The 13,002-nt window shown below is 45.0% G+C and overlaps 1 protein-coding gene across 3 annotated transcripts; it reads left to right on the top strand.

The window, feature by feature from the left end:
- Positions 1-718: 718 nt before the first annotated feature.
- On the top strand, positions 719-11,611 carry lmo4b (LIM domain only 4b). Of its 3 annotated transcripts, none has more exons than XM_076079326.1 (5): positions 719-1,079; positions 2,801-3,041; positions 7,672-7,768; positions 8,423-8,578; positions 10,811-11,611. In XM_076079326.1, exons 2-5 carry the CDS (start codon positions 2,806-2,808, stop codon positions 10,817-10,819), a joined length of 498 nt encoding a protein of 165 aa, XP_075935441.1. In that variant the 5' UTR covers positions 719-1,079; positions 2,801-2,805; the 3' UTR covers positions 10,820-11,611. The 3 variants fall into 3 exon arrangements, with proteins under 3 accessions (XP_075935441.1, XP_075935440.1, XP_075935439.1); XM_076079325.1 differs by having other exon boundaries at positions 720-1,213; XM_076079324.1 differs by lacking the exon at positions 719-1,079 and having other exon boundaries at positions 1,238-3,041.
- The last annotated feature ends 1,391 nt before the right edge of the window (positions 11,612-13,002 follow it).

Genomic DNA, 13,002 nt, shown 5'->3' with positions numbered 1-13,002 from the left:
TTGCAGATTAGCCTTAATAGGTGTTGAAACCAATGACCCAAGGCTTAATGAGGTTGGACACAACAGCAGGCCTTGCGATTATTTTCAGTGACAGACGATGGCGCCACTACGCAGCTATTAGGCCTGGATATTTCCCAGAGGTTGGAGTCACCCTCGGTAAACTAAGTAGTTATTGAATGTCAACTAATTAAACTCAGACGTGAGATGAATGCAGCTTACTGGGTGCTGCCATGCAGCTCGCATTTACAAAAGATGTTCAGTCTGCCCTGGTATGACACGGATCAAAAAAGGAGATTCATCCGTTTTTATTAGGATAACATTCAGCTATCACGGCCAATCATTCCTTTTGTAGTATAGACGACAGAAGAAGATAGCCAAATCAGTAACACAATTTATTGTTGCAACTAATTAAAAACGACACACCCTAAGAATGACCCTATTATGTTTTTTTTTTACTGGTGCCTTGCAGCCTCTCCTTCTCCCCGTCAGTGGTTTCAAGCGCGTTCATCTGACACTCGTCTTTTCGCCGTTTCTTTCGCACCTCTCCGGCCCGTCTCTGCCATTCACCTCCGTTTCCATCCATCTCTTGCGTGTCCACGAGTCAATCTCAGCCCCCCTCTGATTGGCTGGATTTGTTATTCCTGCTAAATGGACCGCGCGCCGATTGGCTGCGGCTGCGCCTTCGTCACGCGCCTAAAAGGGGTTTTTACTGGAGGTTTCTTCCTGTCAGCGACACATGTAGAACAAGCAGCTAACGGGACCCAGCGAGCAGACCGGAGGACAGTCAATTATAGCCCGTGTGCCAGCCTCGTTATTGCGTCTCCCTTTTTCTTTTTTGCTATAGCACGCACTTCTCGCTCTGATGACAGCACGGCATGCGTAGTCCTGTAATTACATCTGGCGATGGACTCCTTTTGTTCGAGCGAAAAAAAGAACACTAAAGCAGCAACAGTAAAACGGGAACCGTCCAGTGGAAATACTATCTGATAACTCCATTTGCTCGGCGCTCCGCTTGTTGCCAGTGAACGTCCGAGCTCGAGTCCTCGCTGTCGCGCGGAGCCGGAGGCCGACCGCGCGCGGTAGTGTATCCGCTTTTTTACCTGTACTTTTTTTTTTTTGGGAGGGGGGGGGGACTATTGCAGCCTACCTGTTTACGCTGCTACCCTGCAAGTCATTAACTTTACAGCCATTACTCTCAAAAGAGACAAACGAGGTAGGTGTCCGCTTCTATTGCCGCATGGTTAAAAATCCGTCTTTCATCAGTTGTAGTTATAGCTAGTTTACACCACGAAACTAGCCTCGTCTCGTGCCTCTCTCTTAAGAATGCTAGCGGTGATATTTGATAGCCTGTGTTATTCTTGCGACGTTATCCCCCCCTCCTCCTCCTCCTTATCCCCTGTGCACGCGTTTGCCCCCGCAATAACACTAATGTGATGCTACATTTCTTTTATTTTACACTAAAAAGCAGCAGCCAGTGGACAGGACCTTTTTAGCACATGGCTGCCTGCTATGTTTTTTTCTCTCTCGCTCTCTCGCTCTTTCCATGACTTGGTCTCTGCGCCCAAATTGCCTGCCCGTGTAATTACTTGAGTTAGCCCATTTAAGTTAAAAGCCACCTCCCCTCCTCCCGCCTCACCCCCTTCCCCTCCTGTCCCCTTCCATCTCTCAGCGGAAAAAAAAAACTCCTCTCTGAATGAAACTTGACGATGGTCCGTCTTGTTTATCCAGGGAGTCACTTTCAGGTCGGCTTTTTGATTCATCTCCCTTTAGATTTAATCAGCACTAAGGTACGCTGTGGTTTGTCCCTAAGAGCCATCGCTAATGGGCTTACTGAATGCTTTTCTGTGTGCACCCCCCCCCCCCCCCCTCTCTCTCTCCCCCCCAACTCTAATTAGCCTACCTGCCTTTCAACAAAGATTTGGCTTTATCCAGGCATGTAGTCTGCACGACCAAATTGGAGAGGATTACATTTGAAAGACGTCACATTAATTTTGCGGGTTGAAAACAAATGCCTGCATTAGATTAGAACAGTTAAGCGTCATTACAGGGGGCCTGTGGTAGAGCAGTTCTATGTGTCCTGCTGCTACATATTGTTTTGGTTCTTTTTAGTTGCAAGTTCATCGATCGGGGTCAAAGGCCTGCAGGCATCAAGTTGTTTGTAAACACAGAGCCGGAGAGCCAAGCGGTTTCGCATGTCAGTTTGAAGCCAATTCAGTTTCAGCCTATTCATACAGGACTCCTTTGTGTTTTAGCCCGTAACCACCACCTCCCAGCCATTCAAACTGCGATAGAGTGAAGTATTGTGCTATTTAGAATTTCTTAGGACAGCTCAACAAAAAGCCCACGCTGCATAATTGTTCCTTTTTGGCTCCCGGGGGTTAACAGTTAGCCGACATTCATCACGAGAGAGGTCCAATGAAGCAACAGCACAGGGGATGAAATGGGGATCAAGGGCAGATTAGTTCACCGGATGACTCGTAGCTCGCTTGTAGCAGAACAGGACTCAGAACTGTTCCTTTTTATGAGATCAGCGATTGTGTTTTGGTTCCATTTGCAGCCTATGGAACAGGATGTTCAAGGGGCTGGCATTTTTTTATTTGATCATTTATAAATTCACTTGTGGCGTGTGGTATAGATGATCTTATTACCCTGTTGTATAGAGATCTGACCCATCACAGGTCCTGACCCAATTGTATACAAAACAATACCTGCCTGGAAAAAAGTATGCAACAGCAACTTTCTGGCGTGGCATGTGCACCCAGCAGACTGCTAACACCATCTGTTGCGGGTGTGTTTCTAGGGACGATGGTGAACCCGGGAGGCAGCAGTCAGCCACCACCGGTGGGCACAGGTTCTCTGTCCTGGAAGCGGTGTGCAGGGTGCGGGGGCAAAATCGCAGACCGCTTCCTCCTTTACACCATGGACAGCTACTGGCACAGCCGATGCCTCAAGTGCTCCTGCTGCCAGGCCCAGCTGGGCGAAATCGGCACGTCGTGCTACACAAAAAGTGGCATGATCCTCTGTAGAAACGACTACATCAGGTAAGGAAATCACTCTGTCACGCATGCATGCATTACTTAGATCAGCACCCATTTTCAGGAGATTATCATAATCATTATTACCACAGATTATCCAAAGCAACCGTTACATTATAAGTTAGATGTTTCCTTTCACATCCTGCATGATTTTTATTTTTATTTTTAATATAATTGTGTTTCTCAGAATCCAGATACTTTTAAAAGTGCTGGAATATATTAAGAAATGTTATTAGATCAAGTTCTAAACAGACAGAAATAGGGCTAGTCATGCAATGATGAACGGGGTTGGGGTGTGTTTCTGCAGAACATGTGTCTCATATCATGTAGTGACATCATCGGTGGTCATTAAAGTGTCCCGGTTGAAGTCTCCGTGGTCCAGCCCGAACGAGGTCACACACGCTGGCATGTTGACAGAGCACAAAGCCAAACGTGTTGTTCTGCCGGCCGTCTGCTCGTCTGTCCCGTTTGATGTTCATGGTCAACTGAAGGACACAAAATGTGGTGTTGTTGCGTTTATGTTTGCTCTGCGAGACATGTGTACAGTGTTCGTGTCGGGCACAGATTATCTTTTCAGTCTTTTTTTACGTAACAGAAAAGCAGCATTTAATTAGCAAAGAGAGCCTTTTTAAATATTCTAGTAGGTGTGCCAGACACCCAACCAGAGCTTATTGACCACACTCTCATTCTGGTAATGTAGAGCAGTCTGATGTTACGGCACCGGGCACAGTTGACTGAAAGTTCAAATACTTTCTTGACTCACTCTGGGGCACAAGACTGGTATTGATTTTAGCCCTATTAATGAACAGTTTTGACTATTAATATTTAACACTTTAGTTTACAGTTATATCAACGCAAGACATGTCTTCTGTTGAATTTCTCTCTTTTCAAAAGTAAAAATCCATGTAGCTGATGTACAGTTAATTGGATTTGCTTTTAAAAATCTTAAGGATGTTATTGCACTCGCAGTAAACATGAACATGCAACACTGCCGTTAGATCCGCGCAGATAATTCAAAATCTAAAGTGTGCCGGTGCGCTGTCGCCTCGTGAAGAGGATGAGGAAGTCAATGGGGTACTTCATTCATAATGGGACTATAACGTAATTAAAATTGGAAGGGGGGGTGGGGGGGGAATGTGGATACACCTTTCCACTTGAAATGAGAGCATGCTTGGTGGAAGAGCTAAAACGCATATTATGGAGCCACGAGATCTCTGCGGAGATAAAGATAGGAGAGTGGGGGGGAGAGAGAAAACATCTGACAGTGAGTCTACACAATTAAATGCTTTAATTATAGTCCCCCTCCATTTCCTTTAGTCCTGATGGGTTTTATCTAATGAGATCTGGTCCCTGGCTTGTATCCGCTCCCAGTGACGTGTCCGAAATGAATGAGAGCCACACTGCAAACAAAACATTTAATTAACCAAATTGGCTTTTGAGAGAGAGCAAGAGAGAAAGACAGATAGAGAAGAGGGATTATTGCGAAGGCCATTTGACGCTGCCCCCCCCCCCCCCAATCCCCCCTCATCTTAAAGGGCCAGGCTCATTTTTTTGTCATAGACTGCTATACTGCCCGTACGACATGCATGTTAAGCTCCAAACTGAGATTAATACAGCTGATAAGAAAAGGCTCATCTGATTGATCAGGAGTGGAAACGCATCACATCACAGCTATAATGGGATGGACTGCCTGGTCTGGGTTGATACCCATCTCCCATCAATCAAGTGGGAGATATTCACACGCACACACACACAAGGCACCATCCCTGTTTTTCATGCAGTGCTGCCGCCAAAAGCTCTAATGTCGAACTTTTAAGCCAAAGTTGGGTCTGCTGCGGGGGGGGGATCATGTTGTTTTAAGCTGGAGCTGATATTATTTCTGTGGGCTGCTGGTGGAGGGAGAATTAATTTACTTGTGGCTGCTGGATTCAGTGAGAACGCTGTCCCCTTAATTGAATAAGCCTAGGTAATTAAATGGCACTTTTCCAATAGAACGTGTGAGGTAAATCTAATAGTTGGTTATTTAATATCACTTTGAAGTCTGCCCACTCAAGCACTATGACAGCACAAGAGAATGTGAACTATTAAGCCAGGGAAGAGAAGAAAAAAAAAAAAAAAATGGGATCTCAGAAATTAATTAAATCGCATGCAATTTAGGGGAAACGTTTATCTTGATTTGTCATAACAGAATTAATTCAAGGCCTTCAATTCACTTGGGGCCAGATCTGTTACTCTGAATTAACCAAGTGTAATTTGGCTGATCCCCCACCGCAACCACCACCACCACCACCCAGCCCTACACATCTCCCCACCCTCCTGTTCCCAAAACACATGCACAGACACAACACAGATCCACGCACGCCCTCTCCTCACCCCACCCCGGTCTCTCTCTCTCTCTCTCTCTCTCTCTCTCTCTAATGCAGCTCTTGCCATTATGCAAAGCCCCGCTTCAGTATCAATATGGCCTAGTGCTTTTAAGGTGCTTTGGCTGCTGATGTAGAGAGGCATTTTTAATGGACTGTGTTGCAGAAATCATTGTTGTGGGGTAATTTTACCCTACTCAAAGGCCTTGGTGAATGAGGTCTGCATTTACCAGACAGTCTAGCAGCAAGCCATGCTATATTTCACCTGGCAGTCAGTGCTGAAATGAAATCCAATAGTCACTGCCTATATAGACAACAGACAGCTCCCAATGTGTTTCTTTTTGTGTTATTTAATTGAATCAAATGCGTCGGTCGTAGGAAAGCCTCCAGAAGCAAAGAAAGAGCCACTGATTCTTTTTCTTTTTTCTTAGAAGGGAAAAAAAGCTGGAACCAGATGTGCCACTGCAATTAAAGAGTCCCTTGGCCCTAATTATACTGACCTGGGGGTGTCTACTTCACCTCAGCGCTGTAGGTCACTGGCGGAGGAGGCCATTACAGCCCAAGTTCAAACCCATGTAGCAGCTTAATTCAGCACCTAAAGGCTTCGGCTCCTTAAATCAAACACTATCAAGAGCTCTCCTCTGATAAAACAATTAGCCTGGTATGAGTTCCGCACTGTGGTGAAACATAAAAGGCTGCGTTGAAAACGTCTTTGTTTCGACACCCTCTCAAAAGCATTCCCACGGAGGGGAACTCCTCGGGGGGAATAAGTTCAACGGGAACACGAAGAGCATATTTTCAATTTGAGCAAAGTTTGACTTTTCGCCGGCTTTGATGTGGCTTCGCGGTAAAACAGTATTTTTTAATTTATTTTTTGCCTTTCCCACAGATTGCACGAGTCTTAAAGCGAGGCCTATATGGTCGTTTCCACCGCCGTGTTTGTCCCAGTGAAAGTTGGCAGTGTTGTGACGACAGTCTCCAGTTAATTAGTTTCTGAAATTGAGTTTTGATGGAGCCTTTCCAAACGATGCCAAGACAAAATTTGCTGCTGTCTTATTGAAAGCCATTTCTGTGTCCCTCTGCGAAAGAGCTCTGGCTTGTTTGTTCGTCAATATATCTAACAACTGCTTGGGTTATGGTCAGGATTGGTAGAGGCATTTATTCCTTCGCTCAGTCTCTGCACGATTTTGTTAAATACTTTTCGTGAATTTCTCCATAAGAATGTCTGAACAGAAGAAGAAAAAACGTAATTCATACAGCACTTTCCCCCTGTTGTTTCTTTCTCTTGTTAAATTTTTTTTGGGAGCCAAACAACTTTATCTGAAGCACACACACACCAATGTTAACCACTCCCCCCTATCCCTTTCTTTTTTTCCCTCCATCCCTCTCTCCCCTTCTCTGCGGAGCATGTCAGATGCCGTGGTCTTATTTGATTGCTTAGGAAAAGTGCAGTGATAGAGCAAACACCCGGTGAGATATGATGACAAATGGGTCCAGATCCCAGTAAATTACTTTCTGCTCAAATCGAAATTTCATTCAGTTTGCTGCTCACCGAGATGAAGTAATCTAAATTGTGGACTCAGAAGGAAGATAGAAGGGAAGCTGGAGCAAGCATTTCATTATCAAGAGGCAGAGGGGGAGAGAGGGAGGGAGGGAGGGAGAGAGAGAGAGAGAGAGAGAAGGTTAGGGACGAAAGAGATGAGCAGAAGCAAATCTAAAGTGTTGACACCATGATTGAAAAGGTTAACCCATGCACATTATATATCAACGCGAGTAGCTACTGGCTTCTAATGGAAACACGGCACTGACAGAGCATTCACAGGAGTCCTAATGGCAAAAGCACTATGTCTCCGCCTGGATGTACAATCAAATCCTCTTAGGTCCTGATTGCTTATGTTCCAGGTTATTATTAGGTTGCAAAAAATGTGCACCAAAAAGTAGTATGCCGTTTCAGTGCCGGATGCTCGCGGAGGGCATGAGAGCTGGAGGGATTCTTTCCTCCGTCGACATTGTGATGGTTTTCTATTCCTCCGTTCTGTTACTCTCCCCTCGGTTATTCCCTCCTGTATGTTTTTTTCCCCCCGTCAAGTTAGAAATGGCGCCGGGGAACAGTGAACGTACTGAACAGACACAAGAAGCGTGGCTGCCACAGTCCATTACACAAGGCTTTACTCTGTGAAGATGCCTGCTGTGGTTCCAAAGTAACACTTGCTCTTCTTCTTCTTCTTCTTCTTCTTCTTCTTCTTCTTCTTCTTCATCATCATTTTTCTCAGATTATTTGGAAACAGTGGAGCTTGCAGCGCTTGTGGTCAGTCCATTCCAGCCAGTGAACTGGTGATGAGGGCACAGGGCAATGTGTACCACCTCAAGGTAAGCGCACGTTTTCTCAATGAAGCCATCAGCTGGTAAACTCAGGAGCATTACCCACAGACTCTGGCCTTCAGTGGTGTCTGTGTTTGGTTCTGTTACAATGGCCCGTACAGGGATGAATAAAGTTGTACTGAATTAAATGTGTGTTTAAAATGATGCGCAAACCATTAAAGCGACAAGTTTAGCTGTCAAGCGGTAATCATTGAGCAGCTAAAACAGGTAGGAAAAGAGTTGAATTGGTGAAAGGCTAGAACACATCAACAGAAATTGAATCTATTTTATGATTTGATGAATCATTGATCTTGCTCCAGCTTCTCCATTGTAAGAGACGCCTGAGAATTGTCTGAGGTACACTAAATACCTTGGATTTTGGACTGTTGGTCGGAAAAAACTCTGATAACATCAACTTTGGCTTCAGAAAATTGTGATGATCATTTTTCATTATTTTCTGACAGTTTATAGACCAAACTGTTAATATACTCGTTTAAAAAAAAAAGCCTTAAGTTGCCATTTAGTTGTATTTTGCACCTTAACCACCACTAACACCTGCACACACGGTTCTGTCTCCGAGGTGTTATTACGTAATAGTATTGAGCACTACCTCGTGTTCCACGGTCCTGGTTGTGAACTGTTGTGTCCCCCCCCCCCCCGCAGTGTTTCACATGTTCCACCTGCCGGAACCGGCTCGTCCCCGGGGATCGGTTCCACTACATCAACGGCAGCCTGTTCTGCGAACACGACAGACCCACAGCGCTCATCAACGGCCATTTGAGTTCACTGCAGACGAACCCGCTACTGCCCGACCAGAAGGTAAGAACCTCCACCCTCCACGCACCGGAGACACCACGGGGGGGGGGGGGGGGAGAGCTCCCGAGTTCTCTGTGGTCTCATTTCAAAGTATTAGAACGGTCCGATTACTCCAAAGTGAAGGACAAGTCGGTAAAAGCTCGTCATCAGTCAGCTGGAGTCCACAGCAGGAAAAGAAAAAAACATCGGTAATTTCCACGGCAACATTTTTCACTCTGTTTACGTTGATGTCGTCGATCCGGCTCCACTGCAGGGCATGCAGCAGATAATACATCTTACAGAGCAGATGATGAATTTCATTTTCAGACAGCCAATGGATTTTTCCATCATTCTTATTGAAGGACACGCACTCGGAAACTCTGTATTAACCGTCAGCACAAAAGTTAGTTTTTTGTACCGCTGTCCTCACACTCGTTTTGTTATGAGCAGATACACATTTGACTCATCTTGAATGTGTTTGCCGTCCCGAGCCACACCTCCAGCTGTGCAGAAGAAATGACTGACGCACGCTGCCATTAATACCGAGTGTTTAAAAAGCAGCCTTTGACTACTGTATCAACCAGACTGGGATCACCTGGGCTAAGCTATCACTCCAAGGCCAAAGAATATGTATCCAGGGCCCCGAGGTTGAACACAGGCAGCGAGCTGCAGCAGCCCGTAGATCATGAAAGCTGTCATCATGGCTTTCCCTGATTTGATCTTGAGGCCTCCAGTGAAAGCAAAACAGAAGGCCTAATCATATACGAAGGATAACTTCATTCTTCAGGATAGCTTCATTCTGCCCGCAGGAGATATGATCATTTCTGCCTCACAACAAGGAGCTTTATTGATACCTTGTCTGCACACACAGCACACTGAGAGATATGTAGGGGGTGGGGGTGTTGGGAGTGTGTCAGAGTCTGACTGAAAGAGGAATTATATTGTTGGGAGCATGCATTTCACCTTGAGTGGTTTTGTGAGTAGAGGAGAGGTAGAACTCCATTAAGCCCCCCTCGCTCCCCCCTCTCCCTCCACGTCACGGGCCTTTTAAGAGCTTGTCACTTCTACAAATCAGCTCTTAGAGCTCTTAGAGCTCCTCACATTTAAATTGAAAGCCGTTGCATTATCTAGCTTAATTTTAAATGTCTGTTTAAGTCCTCACTCCCCCCCCCCCCCCCCAACGTCTCTTGCAGCATGGCTGGTGTGGTAAATATGAGGCCTCATTGTTTATTTATGCACTAACATCAATTGTAGTGAAAACTGCTGAATTATTGATGCTAAAATGCAATCTGAATATTGGCTCCGGTGCTTTAATTATAGCGGAGAGAGAATTATTAAATACACAGACACATCGCTCAGTGGGAACAGGCTCAGGATGCTTTTGTTTAACTCCGCGAGTGAGACGAGGAGAATTAGCCCGCTGCCGAAGCACAAAGTAAACGCTCTCATTTCTTTTGCTCAAGCAGAATGTCGGACGGCCTGAACTAACAGAGACTTACAGTGGGACACCAGCGCTCCAAATCAATACACCTCGTGTGTCCTCAACACCACAACACAGATTGCATACAGGAACAGGGGCGGGTTCAGTGGGGACAAAATGCAGCAGTCAGCTCATACACGCAAACGCTGCGTTATCTACCGACCACTGTTTTGATTATGTGCGTGGTTTTGCCGTGACATAATTGGCGGCGTCCACGTTCACGGCGCGGGACATTTGATGCTCCTTTATTAGGCTTTCTTCCTCGCTTCTCCCTAATCTCTTTGTTCAGAACAGACAAATTACCTCCCTCATACGGAGCTGCTTTGACCCAGGGGAGCGAGACCCTCCCAGCGTCAGTCACTTTAATTAGCCCCCAAGTAGGAGTTTGCAATTACCAATAGACTGAAGCCCTCCTAGTGATTCGAGGGATGAAGGGAAAAGTAAACCGCCTCCAAGAATCATAAAGAAGAAAAAAGAGGGGGGGGGGGGGGGGGACGTTTTTTGGTTTCACAGGACTGAACACCTCCTGCAGTTATGTCAGAGCATGGTTATAATTATACCAAAGAGAATCGCTTCATGGATGCACTTTTAAGTTAATGCAAAGTAAATGGGACACCAGATGGGTTTCAAAGCCTGGCTGATCAATAAATTAAACACTGGAGCTGGTGGAAAGTGGATTCATCAGGGTGAAACATTCATGGCATTTTGTGAGCCGATACTCTCAAATGATGGACTCAATTTTAAAAAAAATGTTTTTTTTATCTCTCTCTATTCAGGTGTGTTAGGCGGGAGCCGTGCAGGAAGCAGGATGTGTGCCTTCATTTTAGCCCTTACTCATTGTCACCCGAGACAGCGTGGATCAGCAGCACCCCGGCCTTTTAGCTGTGCTCCCAGGCCCCTCGTTTCCAAAAGGAGTCCTCTGCCCATCCTACCAGTTACTTGACTTTTATTTCTGCGACCCACACCCAACGCTCAGCCTTTCAGCCTCGGCTTTTCCCCAAATATGGGTGGATACTTGCACTTAATGCGCCTGAATCGGGAACGCTGAGGACTCCATGACCTTGGAATTAAAAAAAAAAAAAAAAAAAAAGAAGAAGGAGGAGACCGATCAGAATCCAAGAGGACTCTCCAGGAAGCGAAATTGAAATAAAACACGAGAGGATGTTGTGACTGAAGTGAGGGGAAGAGAAAAAGGACTAATGATGGTGAAGAGATGCAGGCTTTTTCCACTCTGCATATTTGTTTAAAAGACATTTTGGGGGAAAAGCTGGGACCTTTTCATTTTACCTCTCTTCCTTTTCTATCCTCATTCCCCAACAACATGGTGTTTCCACTTTATATATTTTAAGTGTTGTCAAAGGGGAATGTGTTCTTTTTTTCTTTTTTCTTTGGTGGTATATATAGAAAAAAGATGGGGTTCAAAAAACAAAAACAAAAAAAATCTGTGGCTTTTTTGTGAAAAACAAACCATGAACACTCTCTTGGTGTATTTGTAAAACTACCATGTATGTACAGTATGCATGTAAATGTCGTCGTCCAGGCGTGGCTACAGTACATCCGACCCTCCGCACTCCAGCCCCCCCCCCCCGAAACCTAAACCCATGGCAAACAGAAGAAATTTGCTCATAGTCAGTAATGTAGAGATCATCACCAACATATAAATGCTGAATGAAAGAGAAATTTATTTGTGATATTTTCCGAGACATTTGCTCCAGTATGGTGTATTTAACTAATAAAAATATTGAAGATTCAAAAAGCCTCCTTAAAGTCATTGTAAAGCCTCCGAATCTGCACCCAAAGTTACAACTTGAGTTTGTTATTAGAGCTGAGAACTCTACTTCACACACGTACTACAAGTTCAATTCATCAAGTGCCCAAGAATTCATCTTTGGTGCAAAAGCCTGATAACAAAGCCTGATGTGTCTGCCTCACCATCGGAAATCATCTGTTGACGATCCGGCAGCGCCGCCATTCGATTTCCAGCCCGGCAATCATCAAGGCGCATGATGAGCGTCTAACTGAAAATGGATAAACATGTATCCTCTCTTTCTGTTCAAATGACCGTTTGCTATTCATCACTCTAATACCTGACAGAAATAGAGGAAAATGTCCCTTTGAAGATTCAATTACTGCAGAGGGGGAGAGAGGTGTCTCTCTTTGGCAGCCACAAATTGAATAGGCTATTTGCAGAACAAATTGGTGTTTGAAGTCCTTGCAAGACCTAATAGGTCTGAAGGAGGAACCCGGTAATGGCTGATGCGCTTATCTGTGGAGTCCGGGGCCCCTCGTGAAACAATGCTGCAGTACAGAAGAAGACTTTCATGCAAAATCAGCTCCAATAGAAGAGGAAGCGGGCCAAGAGGGTGAACTGACCTTTGTGCTTTGAAAAAGGAATTTAAAATGCTACAAAAAATCTTGCAGCACTAGAAGAAACTGATCTGATTTGACCCCCAATACCTCTGAAAGCATCTCCAGGAACACAACCCCTAACATGGTTCATTCCTACATTGAGCTACAGTGGATCTGTCCACAGCTCATGCTATCTATATTTAGCTAAAATAGCAATTCGGTGATGTGTGAGTCAAAATGCAGCAGGTCCTCATGTCTGTCGAGTGGAGACCAGACGGGCCTTTTTTAATTTTTTTAACGGGAGACATTTTTGACAAGTCACAGTAGGAAAAGCACCGGTTTAAATCATACATGGCTGAATTCCATTTAGCTGCTTGAGTGTTCAGAGTCCTGCTATTGTGCAAGCTGGCTCACTGACACACGCTCGTGGTTTACTGGGATGCTGAAATACAACTGAGCCATCTTTCATTTTATTAGCGACGCCTGAGCTTTTATTTGTTGTTGGTATGAGTAGTCAACACGTCTGCTGTATTTATTCACACATTACAATGAAATGATCAATAAATAGTAAAACAGGGACCCGAGCACAAGACCTCAGTGTTCTAGAAAGTTCATAGAA

Source organism: Anarhichas minor, unplaced genomic scaffold, assembly GCF_050575085.1.
Source record: "Anarhichas minor isolate MPS153535 unplaced genomic scaffold, ASM5057508v1 ptg000071l, whole genome shotgun sequence".
Classification (NCBI taxonomy): Eukaryota; Metazoa; Chordata; class Actinopteri; order Perciformes; family Anarhichadidae; genus Anarhichas; species Anarhichas minor.
Note: the sequence above shows the minus strand (reverse complement) of the source record. Positions and strands in the feature narration are given on the sequence as shown.